This window comes from Ranitomeya variabilis, chromosome 6, assembly GCF_051348905.1.
Source record: "Ranitomeya variabilis isolate aRanVar5 chromosome 6, aRanVar5.hap1, whole genome shotgun sequence".
NCBI classification, from domain to species: domain Eukaryota; kingdom Metazoa; phylum Chordata; class Amphibia; order Anura; family Dendrobatidae; genus Ranitomeya; species Ranitomeya variabilis.
In genome coordinates, this window is record NC_135237.1 from 40,410,538 (window position 1) to 40,437,867 (window position 27,330).

At 45.8% G+C, this 27,330-nt stretch overlaps 1 protein-coding gene across 2 annotated transcripts in view; it reads right to left on the reverse strand.

Moving 5' to 3' along the window:
- TRDMT1 (tRNA aspartic acid methyltransferase 1) overlaps positions 1 to 26,875 on the reverse strand; it is a 40,302-nt gene extending 13,427 nt beyond the window's left edge. Inside the window, exons 1-8 of one of the 2 annotated variants that reach the window (XM_077268302.1) lie at positions 26,803 to 26,875; positions 18,179 to 18,288; positions 10,951 to 11,027; positions 9,898 to 9,969; positions 7,317 to 7,382; positions 5,494 to 5,563; positions 4,237 to 4,320; positions 1,987 to 2,318 (exon numbers count right to left, since the gene is read on the reverse strand). In XM_077268302.1, the coding sequence (XP_077124417.1) occupies positions 1,987 to 2,318; positions 4,237 to 4,320; positions 5,494 to 5,563; positions 7,317 to 7,382; positions 9,898 to 9,969; positions 10,951 to 10,988 (662 nt within the window). In that variant the 5' untranslated portion in view covers positions 10,989 to 11,027; positions 18,179 to 18,288; positions 26,803 to 26,875. Of the gene's footprint in view, positions 1 to 1,986; positions 2,319 to 4,236; positions 4,321 to 5,493; positions 5,564 to 7,316; positions 7,383 to 9,897; positions 9,970 to 10,950; positions 11,028 to 18,178; positions 18,289 to 26,471; positions 26,744 to 26,802 lie in introns of those variants that run through there. The other variant, XM_077268301.1, reaches the window with a different exon arrangement.
- Positions 26,876 to 27,330: the final 455 nt, after the last annotated feature.

Genomic DNA, 27,330 nt, shown 5'->3' on the forward strand with positions numbered 1-27,330 from the left:
GCAGCTCTGGGGTATAATACAGGATGTAACTCAGGATCAGTAATGTAATGTATGTACACAGAGACTGCACCAGCAGAATAGTGAGTGCAGCTCTGGGGTATAATACAGGATGTAACTCAGGATCAGTAATGTAATGAATGTACACAGTGACTGCACCAGCAGAATAGTGAGTGCAGCTCTGGGGTATAATACAGGATGTAACTCAGGATCAGTAATGTAATGTATGTACACAGTGAGTGCACCAGCAGAATAGTGAGTGCAGCTCTGGGGTATAATACAGGATGTAACTCAGGATCAGTAATGTAATGTATGTACACAATGACTGCACCAGCAGAATAGTGAGTGCAGCTCTGGGGTATAATACAGGATGTAACTCAGGATCAGTAATGTAATGTATGTACACAGAGACTGCACCAGCAGAATAGTGAGTGCAGCTCTGGGGTATAATACAGGATGTAACTCAGGATCAGTAATGTAATGAATGTACACAGTGACTGCACCAGCAGAATAGTGAGTGCAGCTCTGGGGTATAATACAGGATGTAACTCAGGATCAGTAATGTAATGTATGTACACAGTGAGTGCACCAGCAGAATAGTGAGTGCAGCTCTGGGGTATAATACAGGATGTAACTCAGGATCAGTAATGTAATGAATGTACACAGTGACTGCACCAGCAGAATAGTGAGTGCAGCTCTGGGGTATAATACAGGATGTAACTCAGGATCAGTAATGTAATGTATGTACACAGTGAGTGCACCAGCAGAATAGTGAGTGCAGCTCTGGGGTATAATACAGGATGTAACTCAGGATCAGTAATGTAATGAATGTACACAGTGACTCCACCAGCAGAATAGTGAGTGCAGCTCTGGGGTATAATACAGGATGTAACTCAGGATCAGTAATGTAATGAATGTACACAGTGACTCCACCAGCAGAATAGTGAGTGCAGCTCTGGAGTATAATACAGGATGTAACTCAGGATCAGTAATGTAATGTATGTACACAGTGACTGCACCAGCAGAATAGTGAGTGCAGCTCTGGAGTATAATACAGGATGTAACTCAGGATCAGTAATGTAATGTATGTACACAGTGACTGCACCAGCAGAATAGTGAGTGCAGCTCTGGAGTATAATAAAGGATGTAACTCAGGATCAGTAATGTAATGTATGTACACAGAGACTGCACCAGCAGAATAGTGAGTGCAGCTCTGGAGTATAATAAAGGATGTAACTCAGGATCAGTAATGTAATGTATGTACACAGAGACTGCACCAGCAGAATAGTGAGTGCAGCTCTGGGGTGTAATACAGGAAGTAACTCAGGATCAGTAATGTAATGTATGTACAGAGTGACTGCACCAGCAGAATAGTGAGTGCAGCTCTGGGGTATAATACAGGATGTCACTCAGGATCAGTAATATAATGTATGTACTCAGTGACTGCACCAGCAGAATAGTGAGTGCAGCTCTGGGGTATAATACAGGATGTAACTCAGGATCAGTAATGTAATGTATGTACACAGTGACTGCACTAGCAGAATAGTGAGTGCAGCTCTGGAGTATAATACAGGATGTAACTCAGGATCAGTAATGTAATGTATGTACACAGTGACTGCACCAGCAGAATAGTGAGTGCAGCTCTGAAGTATAATACAGGATGTAACTCAGGATCAGTAATGTAATGTATGTACACAGTGACTGCACCAGCAGAATAGTGAGTGCAGCTCTGAAGTATAATACAGGATGTAACTCAGGATCAGTAATGTATGTACACAGTGACTGCACCAGCAGAATAGTGAGTGCAGCTCCGGAGTATAATACAGGATGTAACTCGGGATCAGTATGAGATAATTACATTGTGTATACAGTGTTCCCAACCTCTATGTACATTATCTATTTTACCCCAGGACACGCTGTAGAGGTACTAATATATGGAGTAGCAGGGCCTCCCCTTGCACATACATATACACCTGCGGACTCGCTCACCCTTTTGTAAAGCACGTTGATCTCCTACACGCTGGTGTAACAATATCCAGAATGAGCGCATATCTGAGTAAAGCCTTTGGGGGCAGAAGGTGCGGGCCGATCTCCACATTGTCTTCCAGAAAGTCTTGCAGGGTTTGTACGGAGCAGTCAGCGTCCTGACTCCGTTTTCTCTCCAGCTGCTCAGCAGTCTCCAGTTTGTACAGAAAGGCTCCTTGTGGCCATTGCTTGTGGCGCAGACTTTCCTCATCCGTCTGTAAGTTTCTTTGCGGGCCGACAGCGCTGCTGGGACAGGACGGCTCCGATGTATCACAGCGAGGAAACTCCTCAAGGATCTAAACGGAGAACAAAAGACATTCACAAAAGACATTAGTAACTTTCCCTAGACCACCAAGGAAGGACGCCTCACCCTAGACTACCAGGGAACATAATATATCAACTCCTCCTCTTCTACTTTATACCAGTAACTATTAATATTATCCCCTATCTAACCTTAGACCACAGGAAATAAAACATGAATAGCTCTTATTCCTACACCATCATGGATGGGAGCTTAACCTTTGACCATTATCAATTATTACTAACCACTTCTTCCCTAGACCACCAGGGAAGAAAATATCATTACCTCTTTTCCCCAGACAATAAAGGAAGGGGCTTTACGTTAGACCATTTGCCATCGATTTTAACACTCCTTCAAATCTAGACCACCAGGGAATAAAATATGTTCTACTCTAGACCCCCCGGAACAATAAATAAAAAAATCAATCACTCTTCTACCCTACATTACCATGGAATAAATAAAATAATTGCACAATTACCGGTACTCTAGACCAATATGGATAAAATATTAACCCCTTCTTTTACCTTAGGTCAATAGGAAAAAAAATACAAACTCCTCTTCAACTCTAGCCCACCAAACAATAAAAAAATGAAAATATTTCTTTTTCCCTAGACTACTAGTGAATAAAAAGTATTCTACCCTAAACCACCAGGGAATAAAATAGTATCACCTCTTTTCCCTAGACCATCAAGGAAGGAGACTTTACCCTCAACCATTTGAAATTCATTTTAACATTTCTTCAAAACTAGACCACCAGGGAAAAAATATCAACCCCTCTTCTACCCTAACCCTAGACCACCAGGGAATAAAATATTTTATACTATAGACCACCTGCCCCCAACACCCCAAAAATACAAAAAATATCCACTCTTCTACCCTAGATTACCAGGGAATAAAACAAATAACAATTGCCCTAGACCAAAACGGATAAAATATTAACCATTCCATTAGAAAAAAAAATCTTTGTTCTCCCCTTGACTACTAGTTGATAAAAAGTAACCTATTTTCTATCCTACACCACCCTTCTTCTACCCTAGACCACAAGGGATTAAAAAAAAATAATCCTACTTGCACTCTAGACCACCAGGGAATAAAAAGAATTCCTTCTTGTACCCTAGACCACCAGGGAATAAAAAAATAATCCTACTTGCACTCTAGACCACCAGGGAATAAAAATAATCCTTCTTGTACCCTAGACCACCAGGGAATAAAAAAATAATCCTTCTTGCACTCTAGACCACCAGGGAATTATTTTTTTATTCCCTGGTGGTCTAGAGTGCAAGAAGGATTTTTTTTTTACTCTTGTACCCTAGACCACAAGGGAATAAAAAATAATAAAGTAGATTGCAAACAATTATTTTTCTACCCATTTTTTACTCCTATGGGAGAAAATGTTCCTTAAATTTTCAAGACTGAAGAAATGATAAATCTGCTTTAAGCATGAAGAGGAACACAAGGCCCAATCTATAGGCCTGATGGCATTGTGATGATTTCTCTCGCGCATCCCCCCTACTCTGGAACCCTCTATCACAACACATCAGACTCTCGCCTACCATCGAAACCTTCAAAAAGAACCTGAAGACCCACCTCTTCCGACAAGCCTACAGCCTGCAGTAACCACCGATCGACCAAACCGCTGCATGACCAGCTCTATCCTCACCTACTGTATTCTCACCCATCCCTTGTAGATTGTGAGCCCTCGCGGGCAGGGTCCTCTCTCCTACTGTACCAGTTATGACTTCTATTGTTCAAGATTATTGTACTTGTTTTTATTATGTATACCCCTCCTCAGATGTAAAGCGCCATGGAATAAATGGCACTATAATAATAAATAATAATAATAATAATAATAATGGCACCTTAAAAACGAAAAATAAAAGAAAAAAAATAAAAGCAAACAGTTGGCTACTTACTTTATTGGTGGTCTGGAAAGCAAACTGTTCCTCTTGAAGCTTTGCAATGAGAAAGTATCGCAGCCTTGAATTTGGGATTCCAAGCTTGTAAAAAGTTAAAATAGTGAAAGATTTAATGAGAACCTTACTATAAAACTTGGCAGTCTCGTCTTACAACTAGTAAAAGTGTAAGGAACAACTTTTTTTTTTTTCAAATATACTTAAAGGGTAATTGTATTTTCAAGTAAGTTTTCGGGATTAGCTGTTCTGTGTGTACATGAGGAATAACACCATTTATGGCCATTATGTTATCCTGCATTTTCATCAATGTTTCCTCTTTAGGCTCTATTATTAATTTACCATTGACACTGAGGTGGTGGGTAGAGAACCAATGCAATGATGTCTCCCATACACAGGTCCCAGAGGCATTACTGCTCTTCATTTCTTAGTTAACACACAGAAAAAAGCTGCAGCAGCATGGAGGAAATGGCAGCATTGAGCAGTGTAGATGTGAATCCAGCTCTGGGGTAGTGTAAAAGACTTCAAGTAACATTTCAGGATAAGCTGTTTTGTGTACATGAGAAATAACACCATTTCTGGCCATTATGATATCCTGCATTTTCAACTATTTTCCCTCTTTAGGCTGTAGTCATTTCCAACCGACTCTGAGGCGGTCGGTGGAGACTCTCTCCAATGATGTCTCCCATACACAGCTCATAGAGGCATTACTGCTCTTCATTTCTTAGTTAACACACAGAAGCTACAGCAGCATAAAGAAAATGTATTACTGAGCAGTGTAGATGTGAATCCAGCTCTAGTGTAAAAAAAGTTGTTTGAAAGCTCAGCACTTTCCTTCTGTATCTCCCTCTGCTTGTTTTCTCACCCTGCTCCTCACTCCCAGTCTCCTTAGCTTATAATAGCAGGTGTAACCTGAAACGTCCCTGTGCTGGCATGTCCATCTGGAGTGAGCCTGAATGCACTGAAATGTTTTTTGTTTTTTTTCAGAGTGAATGATAAGTTGAGGAGGCAGGGAAGAGAGGAAGAAGTGGTGGTAAAGTAGAGAAGGAAGCAGATTTCTCTGATAAGATAGATTACTGTTTCTTATAAAAAAAATTAAAAAAATATTAAAAATTTAATATCTTTAGTGGAAAACATAATAGATAAAAAAAAATAATCAAAAGCTTCTAAAAAAAAAAAAAAAATAAAATAAAATCAAAAGCTTCTAAATATTTTTTTTTTTTAAAAGTGCCACATGGTAGATGGGAGAAGTCTACTTACACAAGGTGGTGATAGCAGGAACTCTTGATAAATGTATCCGCAGCTCTCTAATGTTCTGATGAGTGCGTCTCTGCAAAAATTGAAAAAGGAAACAAAAAATCCAAAAATCGAAATGAACATACAATTTCTGATAGGCTGCATTCCAAATTGACCTGTTATGACATATCTCTAGGGTATGATGTAATAGGATGGTCTGTAGGGTCTGACTTCTAGGACACCCACAATTAACAAAAGTGGAAATGATGGCATACGCTACTAATGTTTTCTCATGATCATAAATGGGGAGATTTGATAGGTCCTTGTGAAAACAAGCAACATTGAAATTTACTTCTTGTAGAAAACCCTCTCTGCTGTCAAGAATGGAAAAAAAATGTCAGTTTGTAGCTCATTCCCTAAGTTATCGGCCACCTCTGCAGTATATCAGCGGTAGCCGCTTTCCTAGGCAAGGAGTGCAGCGCATGCAAGCTCTTTGCTATAGAGATTGTAAGTGCTGCTCTGAAGCTGGCCGGATCGCCAAATCATAAACAATACATTATTGCTACATGAGAACAAATACCTTCACAGGCTGCATTTCACATTACAACCACTAGGTGGACACAAGCAGACATAGAGCACAATAGAGCACCTCTCCTAACAGAGTATCACAAAATCATTTTTTTTTATAAAGCTGCTCATCTGGCATCAATTATTTCTGGATGTATCAAAGGCATCAGGAAAGGTAAGGAAGGGCGAATCTGTATGGGAATGTATCCATCGTCAAGTCCAACTTTTATAGATTTCCCACCTCTCCAGAGTCGTCCATTTGCTGTTCTCTACTGGCGTGCAATCTTCTGCCATGTTGAAGATATAAAAGAAGATAGCATTGATGGCGGTCTGGATGCTGGGACCACCTTAAGGTACCGTCACATTTAGCGACGCTGCAGCGATCTAGACAACGATGCCGATCGCTGCAGCGTCGCTCTGTGGTCGCTGGAGAGCTGTCACACAGACAGCTCTCCAGCGACCAACGATGCCGAAGTCCCCGGGTAACCAGGGTAAACATCGGGTTACTAAGCGCAGGGCCGCGCTTAGTAACCCGATGTTTACCCTGGTTACCAGTGTAAATGTAAAAAAAACCAAACACTACATACTTACATTCCGGTGTCTGTCGCGTCCCCCGGCGTTCTGCTTCCCTGCACTGTAAGCGCCGGCCGTAAAGCAGAGCGGTGACGTCACCGCTGTGCTCTGCTTTACGGCCGGCTGGCGCTGACACAGTGCAGGGAAGCGGACGCCGGGGGACGCGACAGACATCGGAATGTAAGTATGTAGTGTTTGGGTTTTTTTACATTTACACTGGTAACCAGGGTAAACATCGGGTTACTAAGCGCGGCCCTGCGCTTAGTAACCCGATGTTTACCCTGGTTACCAGTGAAGACATCGCTGGATCGGCGTCACACACACCGATCCAGCGATGTCAGCGGGTGATCCAGCGACGAAATAAGGTGCTGGCCTTCTAGCTCCGACCAATGATGGCACAGCAGGATCCTGATCGCTGCTGCGTGTCAAACACAATGATATCACTATCCAGGACGCTGCAACGTCACGGATCGCTAGCGATATCGTTGTGAAGTTGTTCAGTGTGAAGGTACCTTTAGTCACCATAAGAGACCTCTGTGCTATGCTGTGGACCTTCCATTAACTTCCTCAGTGGTAATGTGGGGAACCAATTCCTTATGCAGTGCTTCCCCCAAATATAACAGCTGATGGCTGTGGTCCCCAGCAGTGACAATCCTTCTCTGTCTGATAGTCATGTAATATTTTCAGGTTATGGGATATACAATTACCTCGCCTCGGAGGTTTCAAATCCCTTCACGTTCTCCAGAAGAATATAACGAGGAGGTTTCTGTAGTCTGCGAATGTGAAACAGAACTGTGAGTGTTGTAAAGATGATATATAAAAGTCTCCATCAGGGGGAGCCGAAGAGTAGACTTATACTATATAATTGGAAATCCTATCAACTACCAAGAGCCTGATGCCCCATATAAACACATGACACTCATTGCTAAACAAGTGTAAATTTATTTTGTAAATGACATACATAAATATTTAATACATATAATAACAAAAATGATGAGGACAAGGTGAATGACTCAGAAGGACAACCAACCACATAGGAACATACACATAATATAGTAAGGGTTTTATATGTCAACAGCCCAGGCAATTTATGTCACCCAAGCAGCAAAGTATACTGCTGGGTGTAAATGGGAGGGGAACCGAGGAAAGACAAGGATATCTAGAGAAAGTAACAGCAAATGGCGTATACTGTGCCTATCCCAATCCCTCCTAAATCTCCCTAGTATTGCAACAATGCCCATAAAGTGCAATAGTAATTAAATGCTATAACATCTATTGGGCTTACCCATGTGTGTTCTTGTGTGGTCAGTATCCAGCAAGAGGCCCCGACGCGCGTTTCGCGTGATGTGCTTCTTCGGGGGGCTGTGTATCTACTATATAATTGTCTAAGGGTCACTTCCGTCTTTCTGTCCTACTGTCTGTCACGGATATTCATTGGTCGCGGCCTCTGTCTGTCATGGAATCCAAGTCGCTGATTGGTCTCGCCAGCTGCCTGTCAATTGCTGCCGCGACCAATCAGCGACGGCCACAGTCCGATTAGTCCCTCCCTACTCCCCTGCAGTCAGTGCCCGGCACCCGCTCCATACTCCCCACAGTCACGGCTCACACAGGGTTAATGCCAGCGGTAACGGACGGCGTTATGCCGCGGGTAACTCACTACCGCCGCTATTAACCTTGTGTGACCAAGTTTATACTATTGACGCTGCCTATGCAGCGTCAATAGTAAAAACATCTAATGTTTAAAAATAATAATAATAAAAAAAAATCATTATATACTCACCTTCCGCCGGTAGGTTTCGGTGGCAAGGATGGTATGCGCGAAGGACCTGCCATGACGTCACGGTCATGTGACCGTGACGTCATGGCAGGTCCTTCTCGCGCAGGCGCGAAGAAGCTGCATTACCATGAGACAGGCAGGGACAGCGTCAGGAGCGCCAGGAGCAGGTGAGTATTTCATATTCACCTGTCCGCGTTCCATCCGCCGGGCGCCGCTCCGTGTTCCCGTCCTCTTGCAGTGACTGTGCAGGTCAGAGGGCGCGATGACGTATGAGTGTGCGCGCCGCCCTCTGCCTGAAGAGTCAGTGCGGAGAGACGGGACGCTGAGCAGCAGCAACGAGAGGTGAGTATGTGATTTTTTTTTTTTTTTAATTGCAGCAGCATTACATGTGGCACAATGCTGTATGGAGCGTCTATGGGGCCATAAATGCATGGAGCATTATATGGGGCATCTATGGGGAATAACTGCATGGAGCATTATATGGGGCATCTATGGGGCCATAACTGCATGGAGCATTATATGGAGCATCTATGGGGCCATAACTGCATGGAGCATTATATGGGGCATCTATGGGGAATAACTGCATGGAGCATTATATGGGCATCTATGGGGCCATAACTGCATGGAGCTTTATATGGGGCCATAACTGCATGGAGCATTATATGGGGCATCTATGGGGCCATAACTGCATGGAGCTTTATATGGGGCCATAACTGCATGGAGCATTATATGGGGCATCTATGGGGAATAACTGCATGGAGCATTATATGGGCATCTATGGGGCCATAACTGCATGGAGCATTATATGGGGCATCTATGGGGCCATAACTGCATGGAGCATTATATGGGGCATCTATGGGGCCATAACAGCATGGAGCATTATATGGGGCATCTATGGGGCCATAACTGCATGGAGCATTATATGGGGCATCTATGGGGCCATAACTGCATGGAGCATTATATGGGGCATCTATGGGGCCATAACTGCATGGAGCTTTATATGGGGCATCTATGGGGCCATAACTGCATGGAGCATTATATGGGGCATCTATGGGGCCATAACTGCATGGAGCATTATATGGGGCATCTATGGGGCCATAACTGCATGGAGCATTATATGGGGCATCTATGGGGCCATAACTGCATGGAGCTTTATATGGGGCATCTATGGGGCCATTACTGCATGGAGCATTATACTACGTGACTGGGCAATATACTACGTGGACATGCATATTCTAGAATACCCGATGCGTTAGAATCGGGCCACCATCTAGTTATATATATGTGCTCTACGTGATGCGGAAAAACGCATGGGGCGGCACACGGACGCCGTGCCTGGCCGGGAAAGGATGCCGTATATACAGTTCCTCAGAGAACACAGACCTAATATCAATACAGACTATACGAAGCACCGCACATTCATGATGCTGAGTTTACGCACTTAATAAACTAATGGTGCTCGGTCCAGAAGTAACATGAGACTCGTCACTATCAAAAACCAGACACCGCACCTGGGAAGGATTTCCAAAATGTACATGAAACTCTTTGCCCTCGGGTCAGACACATCCCCTTGTAAGCCGATCCTGATAGGAAACAGAAGGCGTAAAGAGTCAGACAGGAAGAATACAGGATATTCTTATAGACATTACAACAGCAAAACGTATCATAATATGTATACATTGTAGGCGGGTGTGCAGAAGTATAAAGCTGCAAAATATATTTTAAAAAAATTAAGTGTTAATGGTTTATTTTTCTCAAATAACAAAAGCTGCAAAGAGAATGAAACAGAAATCTAAATCACATCAGTCCTTCTGGGTACAGTTGTGCACGGTTTCGGCAGGAGGTTGTTCCAAACATCTTGGAGAAGTAACCACAGATCTTCTGTGGATGTCGCTTGTGCAAATCCTCTGGTCTCTCCAGACTGATTGGGTGATGTGAGATCAGGGTTATGTAGAGAACAACCTCCCTGCTGAGCTCCTTCAAAAACTAAGACATTAAAACTAAGTTTACTCAGCTCCCCATGATGTGGCCTGTCTAACATGCTCATACTTGTGAAAGTCCTCCTTAACCCCTTCACGACCTCCGTCCGTACTAGCACTGCGGAGGTAGCTTCCCTCCTTTTGATGTGGGCTCCGGCGCTGAGCACACATCTTTCCCGGGACATGGCAGCTGTTTTGAACAGCTGACATGTGCCCGCAATAGCCTCGGGTGGAATCGCGATCCACCCGTGGCTATTAACTAGTTAAATGCTGCTGTCAAACTCTGACCGTGGCATTTAACGTGCGCTTCCGGCCATCGGGCTGGAAATATGCACACCGTAGGTATGGTGTTCTTTGGATGCAACTCAGCATTCCGTCTCCTCCAAACACGACAAGTTTTGTTTCTACCAAACAGTTCATCAACATTCGCCTGATCCGGGTTTTTTTTTTTATTTAGCCGGATTGAGCCTGACAGCGAAAACCCGATGTGTGAAAGTAGCCTAATTCTCGCCACATCTATTAATACACACAAAAATAAACTTGCGGATAACGTAACCGTTCATAGTCAGCACATTATTTCCGTACCTTGTGAAAGGCTGGCAGGGAGGACTCATCAGGATCATATCAAATGCCAAGGAGTCCAGCTCTTCCTGCGATATTCCCTGGGACAATAAAGGAATAATCTCCATGAGAAAACTGCCCTCATATTTATCTACAGGAGGGGCGATAGCGCTTTGATCGGCGGGGGTCCGATCGTGGCTGAGAATTGGACTCTGAAATCGGAATGAAGCAGCGGCTCCACATGTGGATCAATCCGGAGAAAGCAGGACATGTTCTATGACTGGGCTCTTCTTTACTAGCTTTAGTAGGGTACATGCTCTTTTTTTATTATTTTATTTTTCTTCCTTGGGTTATGTCTAATTAAAGGTCTCTTGAAGAGACAATTTGCATATTTCCCAGAGGAGCATTGCGGCTTTAAGTCTCCTCACCTCGACATGCTTATCATGTCACTCTCCGCAAGGAGAAACGATTCTTCTTGGGTCTAATTAAAGGGGATGTCTGTTGTAGCAAACTCCTTTTCATCTACCCTATTAGGGAATTCGGTATTACTAGTGGGGGGTCCTAAGTCCAGGAACCAAATCTAAAATGGACAGGATGGTGCCTATAAGAAATGTGCGAAGCGGACGGTGTGCCGGTTAGGATCTTGGCCGGCATATACAGTGCTCACACTGAATTATAAACCCGCTGCACTGCTCTGAATTATCCACAGTTATGTCCACAGGTCGCACTGTAAATAGTGAAAGGTAAGAAGCGATAATCCCGTCTGGATAAGATAATGTAATAGACGAGGTTGCAGTAACGAACCTGCTCAGACGGCGCATTGTACAGCGGGTCACACACTCTTATGTGGCCGTATGAGCCTTTCATCAGGGAAATAGGATTAGAATTGTATCTCGTCCCCAGTGATTGCTTTTTTACTACCAATAAAGTTATCATTGTTATCACATTAATTACCATAAAAAGGTGGTTTGCAAACTTCTTTTACCCCAATCCAGGTAGAGATCCCACTGCTGACCCTTACCTGCTCTCTAAATAGATGGCAAATCGCAAGACCACCATGGTCACCTTGTGCGAACCACAAATGGACAGCTAACGAGTCACCAGTATAGGCGGCGCATCAACAGTAAAGGGAAAGGGTCAGCAGAAAATGACAAAGCTTCTATCTTAAAGAATTTTATGTATTAGTGATTATTTTTAACATTTTTTTATACATTTTATTAAAAAAAAATCCTGAAATCTTGCAGCTTTCATTGAGTCTTTTAAGATACTGATAGATCCTCTTTTGTAGAGATCCTGTTCCGTAGAGATCCTGTTCCGTAGAGATCCTGTTCCGTAGAGAGCCTCTTCTGTGGAGATCCTGTTCTGTAGAAATCCTGTTCTGTAGAGAGCCTCTTCTGTCGAGATCCTGTTCCATAGAGATCCTGTTCCATAGAGACCCTCTTCCGTAGAGAACCTGTCCTGTAGAGAGCCTGTCCTGTAGAGAGCCTGTTCTGTAGAGATCCTGTTCCATAGAGACCCTCTTCCGTAGAGAACCTGTCCTGTAGATAGCCTGTCCTGTAGAGAGCCTGTCCTGTAGAGAGCCTGTCCTGTAGAGAGCCTGTTCTGTAGAGATCCTGTTCCATAGAGACCCTCTTCCGTAGAGAACCTGTCCTGTAGATAGCCTGTCCTGTAGAGAGCCTGTCCTGTAGAGAGCCTGTCATGTAGAGATCCTCTTCTGTAAAGATCCTCTTCTGTAGAGATCCTGTCCTGTAGAGATCCCTTCCCCGCAGTCATTTCGTCATCATAAGCAGGATTACAAGGTCACCTATGTATAGACAGCACATTATCCAGTATTCACAGCTCACCTCCTTCCCCTTCCTACACAAGGATGTCAACACAGATCACAGAGCATGTCCATAACACTCTCATAGTAGTCAATGGAGATTTCATACAGGCGGAGGAGAGACACAAGCCGCTACATCAGGGGTGGAGCTGATTCTTTCCTTGCACCTCCACACACCCCATGACTTACTATGCAGTTACCAATCTGGGAATATCAGCCCTGTAGCACTGGCTACTTAAAGGGAATGTCTACACTGGACAACTTCATAAATTGAACCAGTGCCCATCATAAAACTCTCAATACTTACCTCCCGGAGTGGAGCCAATCCACTTATGTTGGCACTTGTGATTCATGGCAGTCACACAATATTATGTGTCCTGTGACCGCTGCTGCCAATCAGTGGTGACTAACCGGCTAGAGCCTTCACTATTTTGTCCACAGTGGACATGAGGTCACATGACCACCGGGAATTGCAGCCTCGACATCACTGGAACGGCACCACACCGGAAGGTAAGTATCAAGCGTTTTAGGAAAGAGCTGTCCATTAGATTATCACACAGGCTTAGGGGGTCTTTTCTGGCAGTAAGGCGATATTCACATGTCCAGTAGTGATCAGTTACAACAGAGGCGGCAGCAATCCTTGGCAAAAAAGTTGGACATGTGAACGCAGCCTAACACGTACCCATCTTTATGATGCAAGGATCTGTAGATGAGCTGTATGCACAAGACGGCAGATACATCTAATATATAAAGCTGAATGTGTGTATGTATGTATGTATGTATGTGTGTGTGTATGTCCGGGATTGGCATCTGAACCGTCGCAGCTACAGCCACAAAATTTGGCACAGTCACACGTCTGGACCCCGAGAGCATCATAGGCTATGTTGTGAGGTGAAATTTTAACCCCGCGCTTTCCAATTCACCAAACAATTTTGCCCCTATCTACATAATGGGGGAAAAATGAAAGGAAAAGTGTTGGAGGCAAATTGACAGCTGCCAGATGTGAACAAGGGGGACTTAAAGAATGAGAGCGATGGCGCCAAAGAGTATATACTGTACAGTTGCTAAGGTGGGGCCCCGACATGGGATAATCACCACACCACCACGGGGATATGAACACACACACAAAATGCGCCACACACTACCACGTGCTCGAACACATATACCACCCTCAGCGCACATTTCACCACACATACACCAACCTCGCCACATAAAAGCCGCAACACAAAAGTCGCCGCTCAAAACTCGCCACGCGCAAAACTCTCCACATGCAAAACTCGCCACACGTGCAAAACTCACCTCATGGAAAACTCGCCACACGCAAAACTTGCACACGCGGAAAAATTGCCACATGCACAAAAGTTGCAACACATGCAAAAGTTGCCTCACACAAAACTTGCACATACTCAAAAGGCACCACACATAAAACTCGCCACGTGCAAAACTCGCCATGCGCAAAACTTGCTGCACACAACTTGCTACACTAACCTGTCACATGCAACTCGACACACAAAAAGTTGCTACACGCATGTCGCCACACAAAACTCATCTCACAAAAGTCGCTACATGCATGTCGCCACACGCAACTCAACACACACAACTTGACACACGAAACTCGCCCTAAAACACACACAAGTCTGGTATTATCCTTCAAAAATAAAAATCTGATTAATAAGCAGACAAACTACAAGAGCAACAAATGTACCATATAGGAAATACGGCAGCTGTCAGTCACATGACCAGTCTATTATGTGTATGTGTGAGCTAATATATACTGCCAGGGGGTGGGCTTACTGTTGGCTGGGGATTTATCAGGCTGCCAATTTAGCTTACAAATACTGAGGTAAAAATACTGACCAAATAACGTGTGAACGAGGTCTAATACAGGAGAAGATGACATACAGATATATACTATATACAGGAGGAGATGACACACAGGTATATACTATTTACAGGGGAGATGACACACAGATATATACTATATACAGGAGAGATGACACACAGGTATATACTATATAGAGGAGGAGATGACATACAGGTACATACTACATACAGGAGGAGATGACATACAGGTATATACTATATACAGGAGGAGATGACACACAGGTATATACTATATACAGGAGCAGATTACCTACAGGTATATAGTATATACAGGAGGAGATGACATACAGGTATATGCTATGTATAGGAGGAGATGACATACAGGTATATACTATATACAGGAGGAGATGACACACAGATATATACTATATATAGGTGAGATGACACACAGGTATATACTATATACAGGAGGAGATTACATACAGGTATATACTATATATAGGAGGAGATGACATACAGGTATATACTATATACAGGGGAGATGACACACAGCAGGTATATACTATATACAGGGGAGATGACATACAGGTATATACTATATACAGGAGATGACATACAGGTGTATACTATATATAAGGGAGATGACAAACATGTATATACTGAGGTGAAAATGAGAGGTGTGAGGTGAAAATGAAAAGGTGTGAGTGCAAAATGAGAGGAGTGAGGGAAAATAGTGGAGTGATCGGAAAATGACAGATGTGAGGTCGAAATGACAAGTGTTAGGGGGGAATGAGAGGAGTGAGGGGGAAAATAAGAGGAGTGAGGGGGAAAATGAGAGATGTGAGGAGAAAATGAAAAGATGTGAGGGGGAAAATGAGAGGCGTGATGGGAAAATAAGAGAAGTGAGGTGCTATAACTAACCACAGATATTTACTATGCCCAGGCAACGCCGGGCTCTTCAGCTAGTTTTAGATAAATCTGAATAATTTTGGTTGCAAAAGTGCACAAGATCTAAAATGTATATTCACCTTCTACCATTCATGGAGAGGTTTAGTGTACAGACCATGCATTGTATAAGTTATATTGGGTACCGCCAGGTCTTATAGCCCAGTCTCAGCTGGATCTGCGGCCCTCTCCTTGCATTAAGTAAGAATGGAACAGTACAGATAACGAGGATGCAATATTGCCTGGGCTGTAGCCTGTTGGGATCACTGTGACCTGCACTGATAATGAGTGCAGTGATATATGGACCTGCTTATCTGCGGACCTTTGCACAGTGCTTACAATCGCTGATCACATTATTACCCTGTGCCTCTCTAACACCAGACATCAGCTGATCCCGTCAGGGAAGGCCACGTATGGCCTCCGAGGAGTGGTGCAGTCATACATCATTACATGGGTATCATGGAGAATAATGGGGCCAAGCCCCAACTACAAAGGCTATGTTCCCCCATGGGGCAGAAGGAAAGGAAATCTCCAAACTGCACAAACCCTTTGAAGTGGTTTTTGCTATTGAATATCACTGGGATATGCCATTATTTTATCACTAGGGCGGGTCTGACCTCTGGGAATAAAAAGGATGCAGTGCAGGTTTACAGCTGCATCACCATTTCCGGTTTTCCTTGCACAGTGGTGCATCCGGCACCGAACAGGTAATACTACAAATTACTACACAATCGGCAAAATGGATCTCCAGTGTGCTGGGAAAACACAGAAACAGAACAAGCCAGGAGCATAACTAGAATAGGAGCAGGGGAAACACAGAAAGGGACCAAGCCAGGGGCGTAACTAGAATAGGTGTAAGGGAAACACAGAAAGGGGACCAGCCAGGGGCGTAACTCGAATAGGTGTAAGGGAAACACAGAAAGGGACCAAGCCAGGGGCGTAACTAGAATAGGTGCAGGAGAAACACAGAAAGAGACCCAGCCAGGGGCGTAACTAGAATAGGTGTAAGGGAAACACAGAAAGGGACCAAGCCAGGGGCGTAACTAGAATAGGCGCAGGGGAAACACAGAAAGGGACTCAGCCAGGGGCGGAACTAGAATAGGTGCAGGAGAAACACAGAAAGGGGCCCAGCCAGGGGCGTAACTAGAATAGGTGCAGGAGAAACACAGAAAGGGGCCCAGCCATGGGCGTAACTAGAATAGGAGCAGGGGAAACACAGAAAGAGACCCAGCCAGGGGCGTAACTAGAATAGGAGCAGGGGAAACACAGAAAGGGACCGAGCCAGGGGCATAAATAGAATAGGTGCAGGGGAAACACAGAAAGGGACTCAGCCAGGGGCGTAACTAGAATAGGAGCAGGGGAAACACAGAAAGGGACTCAGCCAGGGGCGGAACTAGAATAGGTGCAGGAGAAACACAGAAAGGGGCCCAGCCAGGGGCGTAACTAGAATAGGTGCAGGAGAAACACAGAAAGGGGCCCAGCCATGGGCGTAACTAGAATAGGAGCAGGGGAAACACAGAAAGGGACTCAGCCATGGGCGTAACTAGAATAGATGCAGGGGAAACACAGAAAGGGACCAAGCCAGGGGCGTAACTAGAATAGGTGCAGGGGAAACACAGCAAGGGCCCCAGCCAGCGGCGCAACTAGATGAGGTGAAGGGGCTGCAGCCGCACCCAAATCCTGTATTTTAAGGTTGCGCTCAAAGACTTAAAGACCTGTGAATATTTTGGGCCCTCTTGGAGCTTTTGCATTGGTGCTCAAGAACTTAAAGTTACGCCACTGGGCCAAGTGTTCTTTTCTTAGGATCAGTCACAGTACCAGAGGTCAGATTGATCACAGAGGGATGGGATGTCCCAGTGATGTTTCTGGTATGCGAACTCTATGGCTGGTCCATCCTTGGAGCAACATTCATGAAATAGGGACATCACAGCAGAACTACATTTGTCTGATGAGGCGAGAGCAGTTGTTGACATTACGTAAAAGTCCTACGGGGCCAGTCAATGTGCGCTGTACATGGTTCCTGAAGGTCAGCGGACTATTAACATTTACCATTTCAGGTTTAAAGAGAGATGAGGACTCTTCGGAAGAATGACCAGTTCCCAAATATTCTGTATCTCCATGTATCTCCCCTGCTTAGGAGAGAGTGGTCTCCATGACACACGGGTCCGTTGGTATCACTATATAACGAGCCATGTGAAATTGATGGTGGACAACCCCAACGAAGGCATAATTCAGACTATTAATCCACAAAATATGCCAAAAAGGTCTAATACATGGAGGGCCCACACCTTGTCAAGTGCCACTAGTAAAGTAGAGTTGCTCTCGCATGTGTGGTTCTCTCCATTCATTTTTATGGGAGTTCCGAAAATTGCCAAGCATGCTTGCTCATATTCGGGAACCCCATAGAAGTGAATAGTGGCCACCTTGCCTTTCCTGGTGGTGCAAGGCAGGCGCCCGGTCTCGAGACAGATGTGAGTTTAACATCTCAGACCTGCACCTATAAGACCTGAAGGTTGGGGCTACTTGGCCACTTTGACTGTACAAGCCATCGTGCGACGGTGGCGCTATACAAGTGAATATAAGTGGCGCCACGTCAGGCCGAATATAGGCTCAAGTTGGTTGGTTGCACATACACGAGCATGCCCATAAATACACACGTACCTCTATGGACTTGGGCCATAATGGGGTGTTAGGAAAGTTGTGCTTGTACACTTCATTGGCGGTGGTGTTCACGTCCACGGCTGCCACCACCTCAGCAGATACTCCGCTTTCTGGAACAGTCACAGAGAAAGACATTAGTAATTGCCTTTCATTTGCCCTTTGGGTTTTTCTTAAGTATTAGGGAATTGCACAAAGGTGTAATCTAAAAACAAAGAGGTCCGAGAGAAGTCCCACCTCTCCCCCCACAGCACCGGTCACGTGTATGTTGTTCTTGCTACATTAAAAGGTCCCCTCCATCAGGTAGTTGGGTTCTAGATTTTACCATGAGTACTCTTTTATAACATTAGAAAATAAAATAATTAGTTACCGGGTACAATTCCCATTCTCATACATTCTTGTGTTTTGCTCACAAATGACCTGAATACTAAAGTTCTGCCTTTTAATGTGCATTTTGGGTAGCAGGGTAACCGGTCCTCATGGTAAGTAGTCATGGGATGTGGCCACCTGCACAGGTGAGGGAGCGCTGACATCTAGTGTGCGAGCTCTTCACGCTCCTGTACCTACATGACTCTGCTATGTGGTCAGCCTAACATGATATGCAAACAGGGTCAGCATAACAGACTTCATAATGGGGGAACAACAAGCTGCATTACCGGGGCACCATAGCAAGCTTCATTATGGGGGCACTATAGCAAGCGTCGTTATGGGGACACCATAGCAAGCTTCAGTAAAAGGGCACCACAGCAAGCTTCATTATGGGGGCACCATAGCAAGCGTCATTATGGGGGCACCATAGCGAGCTTCATTATTGGGGCACCATGGCAAGCTTCATTATGGGGGCACCATAGCAAGCGTCATTATAGGGGCACCATAGCAAGCTTCATTATTGGGGCACCACAGCAAGCTTCATTATGGGGGCACCATAGCAAGCTTCATTTCGAGGGCACAATAGCGAGCTTCATTATGGGGGCACCATAACGAGCTTCATTATGGGGGCACTATTGCAAGCTTCATTTCGAGGGCACCATAGAGAGCTTCATTATGGGGGCACCATAACGAGCTTCATTATGGAGGCACCATAGCAAGCTTCATTATTGGGGCACCATGGCAAGCTTCATTATGGGGGCACCACAGCAAGCTTCATTATGGGGGCACCATAGCGAGCTTCATTTCGGGGGCACCATTGCAAGCTTCATTTCGAGGGCACCATAGCGAGCTTCATTATGGGGGCACCATAACGAGCTTCATTATGGAGGCACCATAGCAAGCTTCATGATTGGGGCACCATGGCAAGCTTCATTATGGGGGCACCACAGCAAGCTTCATTATGGGGGCACCATAGCGAGCTTCATTACGGGGGTGCCATAGCAAGCTTCATTATTGGGGCACCATGGCAAGCTTCATTTTGAGGGCACCACGGCAAGCTTCATTATGGGGGCACCATAGCGAGCTTCATTACGGGGGTGCCATAGCAAGCTTCATTATTGGGGCACCATGGCAAGCTTCATTACGGGGGCAGCATAGCAATCCTCATTATGGGGGCACCATAGCAAGCTTCAGAAAAGGTGGCACCATAGCAAACTTCTTTATTAGACAGAATATTATATAGGGCCAGTCTAATAGGGGCACAGTGGCAGCTCTTATATTTATGTGTGTGCTGCCAGAGCGCGGCATCTTGGGTTACCAGAGAGGGTCGGGATATCCACAATCACACCATGAAGAGGCACCCAAGGCAGAGAAATATGTGTCCTGATGGTCCAGGCCAGATGGAGAGCAGAGGCCATCAGTATGTAAGTGCCAGTGGCCCTGCAGACCCCATAACATGCACATAGAGGGCATACTACTGCACTGGGTGTCACTAGGGTTTAGGACACGTTACATGCTCTATATTTTCTTGTGGTTTCATTGAATATCAGTGTCCCAAAATAGCAGATGCCCCCACTATTAACCGCTGAAAGGCTCGCATACCAGTGTCAGTGAGTCACAGAGTCTAATCTCCGTGCCCGCACTCCCACAATGGAGGCACTGAGGCACCGCACACTCCATGACCTCAGCAATTAGGGAAAAGTCAGTCTCTGCAGCTATGGGGGAGGACGCTGGGCCATCACATACCAGTTAGCTTAATATTGAAGTTGGGGGCTGGAGTGTAGAGGACTCGGGCAGGTGGGAGGATGAGAAATGAACATTTCTAACAATATGGTTTTTCTTATATAAAGAAGTCCTACAATGGTGGGAGCCGCAGTGCGCTCGGCCAGAAAATTGTCCCGATCCTCATTATTACGGAGATAGAAAAATTGGGACGTTGGCGCATATCCACGTATATTACTGATGGATTTCACAAACTACACACCTCCACCTTGATATTAAAGGGGCATTCTGGTCCATCATCCACAAGAAAGGGGATACCGTCTAGACCCCCACTGACCGCCAGAACGGGGCATCCACGGCTAAAAGGGGAATATACCTTTTTCCTGTGATTATGTTGCTAGTTATCATGAACTCTCACGTCTCTGATTTAAAAGGAATGTCAGAAGGTTTTTGCTATGTATTCGGAGAGCAGCATGATGTAGGGGCAGAGAGCCTGATTCCAGAAATGTGTCACTTATTAGGTTGTGTGTTGCTATTTCAATAAAATCAGTATTTTATCAGCAGGAGATTATCACTCCAGGACAAGCGGCCTTGTGCCCCCTAGTCCTACCCTTACACTGATGCACAGTGTACACAGAAAGCAGCCAATCAGTGGTGTGGGCGGGGTTATACAGAGCTCAGCATTCAGAGCTCTGCGGGAGAAAAAACTATGATTCAGGCACTACTCCTACACCCAGTAAATGAAGTGATACATCGATGGAACCAATACGAGATGGCCGCAGATGGAGCAGCACGTGACCAAAAATGTCACGTAAACCTCCCATACACAATAGATGCTGTAGCCTTTGTCTTGATCAATTGTTCGGGTGATTGATCGGGCAACAGACATTTTTCCCGAGTCCCCTGTACACAGGAGGTCCCAGCGCTCTTGTGCGCTCTATGGGATATGTCAGCGGTTTATCTCCAGGAGAAAAAAAAAACTAACTCATTCTTAAAGGAGGAGAGCATGGAAAACTTCTTGCCTAGGAGACGGGCCACCGCTGATAAGACTACAGAGGTGGCCAATAACTAAAGCAATATGCTGTAAACTTAAAACATTAAGAAACCCTTTGTTCTTGAGAACATGGAACATTGTTAGTAAGAGTTTGTAAAGTTACTTGTATCCAAAATCACTTGAGACAACCCCTTTAAGAGGATTTCATTCCTGGTAAGAGTTTGACCATATTTTTGCCTTCTTCATTATCCCAAAACTTCAAACAGTTCCAGCCTTCACCTCATTATTATCGAGCCTTTTACATTGGAGAGAGACCGAGAGAAATCTGAGGTCCGGTCACTGACCAGCCAGTCGGTTTTGCTCCTTTCCAGACGTTGTCCATGTGTGGTCTTAGAAAGTTCCCATTACCCAGTGGAAAACCTCCTTCTGTGTACCTGAACTAATGGACGAGACCCCCACACTGGTGACTCCTAATTAGGAACGCGACCAGGAAACTCTGCCTGTTGTCAGGGTGTTACATAGCGGGGTGTACAAATATTTAGGGAAAGCAGAGTTCTCAGTATTCCTGAGCTTTTTTCATCATCACTTAATGTCGTGAAGCCAAAAAAAACAAAGGGACAATCTGGAGCTGCGGAGGCCCCTTCTTTCCTGAGAGAGCGGATCCGGTAATCAGATTAGTCATTGGCGCCTATAGAAGTTCTGCCCTATGGATAAGGCTGCGGGATGATCAGAAACAGTAACGGGGCAGAGTCAAACTCTTACCATCTTGTAATTACACAAAAATTTGGTGACTTTTTATGTTTTTACACCAGTGCCTCCAAATAGATATACACTGCTCAAAAAAAAAACTGCTTAAACAACAGAATCTAACTCCAAGTACGGTAAATCAAACTTCTGTGAAATCAAACTGCCCACTTAGGAAGCAACACTGATTGACAATCAATTACACATGCTGTTGTGCAAATGGAATCGACAACAGATGGAAATTATTGGCAATTATCAAGACACGCTCAGTAAAGGAGTGGTTCTGCAGGTGGGGACCACAGACCACATCTCAGTACCAATGCTTTCTGGCTGATGTTTTGGTCACTTTTGAATGTTGGTTGAGCTTTCACACTCGTGGTAGCATGAGACGGACGCTACAACCCACACAAGTGGCTCAGGTAGTGCAGCTCATCCAGGATGGCACATCAATGCGAGCTGTGGCAAGAAGGTTTGCTGTGTCTGTCAGCGTAGCGTCCAGAGGCTGGAGGCGCTACCAGGAGACAGGCCAGTACACCAGTAGACGTGGACGGGGCCGTAGGAGGGCAACAACCCAGCAGCAGGACCGCTATCTCAGCCTTTGTGCAAGGAGGAACAGGAGGAGCACTGCCAGAGCCCTGCAAAATGACCTCCAGCAGGCCACAAATGTGCATGTGTCTGCACAAAGTAACGTTTAGAAACAGATTTTATGAGGATGGTCTGAGTGCCCGACGTCCACAGATGGGGGTTGTGCTCACAGCCCAACACCGTGCAGGACGCTTGGCATTTGCCACAGAACACCAGGATTGGCCAATTCACCACTGGTGCCCTGTGCTCTTCACAGATGAAAGCAGGTTCACACTGAGCACATGTGACAGACGTGACAGAGTCTGGAGATGCCCTGGAGAGCAATCTGCTGCCTGCAACATCCTTCAGCATGACCGGTTTGGCAGTCGGTCAGTAATGGTGTGGGGTGGCATTTCTTTGGAGGGCCGCACAGCCCTCCATGTGCTCGACAGAGGTAGCCTGACTGCCATTAGGTACCGAGATGAGATCCTCAGACCCCTTGTGAGACCATATGCTGGTGCTGTTGGCCCTGGGTTCCTCCTAATGCAGGACAATGCCAAACCTCATGTGGCTGGAGTGTGTCAGCAGTTCCTGCAAGATGAAGGCATTGAAGCTATGGACTGGCCTGCCCATTCCCCAGACCTGAATCCGATTGAACACATCTGAGACACCATGTCTCGCTCCATCCACCAACGTCACGTTGCACCAGGGATTGTCAAGGAGTTGGCGGATGCTTTAGTCCAGGTCTGGGAGGAGATCCCTCAGGAGACCATCCGCCGCCTCATCAGGAGCATGCCCAGGCGTTGTAGGGAGGTCATACAGGCACGTGGAGGCCACACACACTACTGAGCATAATTTCCTTGTCTTGAGGCATTTCCACTGAAGTTGGATCAGCCTGTAACTTCATTTTCCACTTTGATTTTGAGCATCATTCCAACTCCAGACCTCCGTGGGATATAAGTTGTGATTTACGTTGATCTTTTTTAGGTTTTATTGTTCTCAACACATTCTGCTGTAATGTATAAAGATTTACAACTGGAATATTTCATTCAGAGATATCTAGGATGTGGGATTTTAGTGTTCCCTTTATTTTTTTGAGCAGTGTATAATGTAGTATAGCCAGGTAGTACTGGGTTAAAAACGAACACTGCAGATCTTGATTAGTTGCTTGAACTAATAACCACTTGGGGTGAGAGGTCAGTCTTCTGGGTATTGAGCAACATCGAATGTGTTGAAGCTGGTGAGTGAACAGACAAAATGTGAGCTGGAGCTGGAAGACAACCCAAAGTCTCTCTCTGAATGGAGACTGCATGGGTCAGCTAGGAAAGCTCAGCAGTCTGTTTGTTGGAGCTGCAGCCTGTTCAGTGTGAACAGTGGTTGAAGTTGAACACTTCTGTTTGGCGCTGGACTACTACTAAAAGGTTTGTCAAAACCAAATTGTTGGGGTGCTTAGGACCCATCCTAAAGTGTGGGGAAAACCTCTCTCTGGCTCAGGGGGAACAATCAGCTGATCACCCAATGGTCTTTTTCAATATAGAATGAGACTGCAAGGTTGAGAGAAGCCTGTTTAAAGGGTTATCCCCCCAAAAAAAATCAAGGTATCCTCTTTTTATAGGATCGGTGATAAATTGCTGATCGCTGAAAGTCAGACAGCTGGGGACCCTTTGAAGCTTTCGCAGCTTGAGAATGGGGCTCTGTAGTGGGTCCTACATGGAACTGCACATGCTCAGCCTCAGTTTTTTCTGGCAATAAATGGAAGGGAGGCCGAGCATGTGCACCTCCGCTTCACTCAGGACAGGGGTGTAGAGTTCAGTTCTTGGGGTGTAAAAGCCTAGATCTCGAGATCTCTCCAGGTCCGACTGCTGAGATGGGATCCTATGGACAGGGGATAGCTTGATTTTTTGGGAAATACTGCAGTCATTTGTCTTGTGCTTCAAAGACAAAAACTGGGGTCAACAGACATAAGAGTGACCCGCAGCCATCTATGGCGATCATAATGTATTTCCCAGGTGTAGCCAGGAAAATGCACTGGACAGCTGTGCCGAGAATGTGCCCCGCACACGAGGAGAAGCGTCCGTGTGACCCTCGTGTAGTAAGGGGTTAAGTCACAGAATGCAGCTATTAGTGAAGACGAGAGCAGCGCAGTATGGCGGTATAGGAACACTATTTACCATTACAATGCCCCCCTACTGTCCGGAGGTAAACGGTTATGAAGCATGGTCACTCTGCTCCAGGAGCTCAGATGTCTCAGAGTTAACTGAGAATCTGCCAGCGAGCTCTTATGCCAGTGTGGCAGAGAGTTTGTAACCCTTATCTGTCTTTTTCTGAGCTCCTCTCAGTTGATACATGAGCACAGAACACGTTAAGGTTGAATGAGCCGAGAAACAAAACACATGAAAGAGCTGAACGGTGCAAAATATGCTATTAGGTTTTTAATAGCAAAAATGTTTGGCTTTTTTTAGCTCTAAGTATGTAAAAGAAAAATTCTCCCCATAGGTGGACAACTCTTTAAGGGCAACACATGGCGTTAAAAGGGATCTCCCATTCTACATTTACACCCACAGAAAACAATAACTGGTCCAGGTCCCATCTGTGGGACTTCAATCTCCTGCACTGCACAGACTGAGGTACAGGGGGCGACAGAGAGACCGGAACTCAGCCTGGATCTACTGCAGTTAGGAATCCAGTGTAAAATGAGAATACATACAGCTATATACAGCTCCAGGATCACTATATACCACTATACACAGGTCCAGGATCACTATATACCGCTATACACAGGTCCAGGATCACTATATACCAGTATACACAGCTCCAGGATCACTATATACTGCTATACACAGGTCCAGGATCACTATATACCACTATACACAGGTCCAGGATCACTATATACCACTATACACAGGTCCAGGATCACTATATACCGCTATACACAGCTCCAGGATCACTATATACCATTATATACAGGTCCAGAATCACTGTATACCGCTATACACAGGTCCAGGATCACTATATACCATTATATACAGGTCCAGGATCACTGTATACCGCTATATACAGGTCCAGGATCACTATATACCATTATATACAGGTCCAGGATCACTATATACCGCTATATACAGGTCCAGGATCACTATATACTGCTATACACAGCTCCAGGATCACTATATACCACTATACACAGGTCCAGGATCACTATATACCGCTATACACAGCTCCAGGATCACTATATACCGCTATACACAGGTCCAGGATCACTATATACCGCTATACACAGGTCCAGGATCACTATATACCGCTATACACAGCTCCAGGATCACTATATACCATTATATACAGGTCCAGAATCACTGTATACCGCTATACACAGGTCCAGGATCACTATATACCATTATATACAGGTCCAGGATCACTATATACCGCTATATACAGATACAGGTCCAGGATCACTATATACCGCTATCCACAGGTCCAGAATCAGTATATCCAGCTATATACAGGTCCAGGATCACTATATACCACTATACACAGGTCCAGGATCACTATATACCGCTATACACAGATCCAGGATCACTATATACCGCTATACACAGGTTCAGGATCACTATATACCGCTATACACAGGTCCAGGATCAGTATATACCGCTATATACAACTCCAGGATCACTATATACGGGTCCAGGATCACTATATACCGCTATATACAGGTCCGGGATCAGTATATACAGCTATACACAGGTCCATGATCACCATATACCGCTATACACAGGACCAGTATCACTATATACCGCTATATACAGGTATAGTATCACTATATACTGCTCTACACAGGTAAAGGATCACTATATACCACTATACACAGGTTTCCGGGTCACGAGTCTACGTAGCCCCCGTTTCCGGTACCTGTGAGGCCGCAATGCATGCCCCCGATGCCGCTGTACAGCTCCAGCACCCGCAGCGGCGTCATCCCTGGTCCCGGCTGTCTGCGGCCTGCACGGGGCCTCCTCCGGCTCCACAGCCCGGACACTTCCGTGTGAGGATGCCGGAACCTGTACCGCTTCCCGGGGCTCAGCTCTGCCGGAGGCGGATGTGCGCGATCGTTACCGAGTCTCTACTGTACTCTGCATATATATATATCTGTGGGTGCAGCATGTATGCCCCTTGCTCCAGGTGCCCTCCTCTCCCTCCAGTGCCTCCTGCTCCAGGTGCCCTCCTTACTGTACTCTGTATATACCTGTGTGTGCAGCATGTATGCGCCTTGCTCCAGGTGCCCTCCTCCCTCCGGTGCCCCCGGCTCCAGGGGCCCTCCTCTCCCTCCGGTGCCCCCTGCTCCAGGTGCCCTCCTCTCACTCCGGTGCCCCCGGCTCCAGGTGCCCTCCTCTCCCTCCGGTGCCCCTTGCTCCAGGTGCCCTCCTCTCCCTCCGGTGCCCCCGGCTCCAGGTGCCCTCCTCCCTCCGGAGCCCCCGGCTCCAGGTGCCTTCCTCTCCCTCCGGTGCCCCCGGCTCCAGGTGCCCTCCTCTCCCTCCGCTGCCCACTGCTCCAGGTGCCCTCCTCTCCCTCCAGTGCCTCCTGCTCCAGGTGCCATCCTTACTGTACATACCTCTGTGTGCAGCATGTATGCCCCTTGCTCCAGGTGCCCTTCTCTCCCTCCGTTGCCCCATGCTCCAGGTGCCCTCCTCTCCCTCCGTTGCCCCATGCTCCAGGTGCCCTCCTCTCCCTCCGGTGCTCCAGGTGCCCTCCTCTCCCTCTGGTGCCCCCTGTT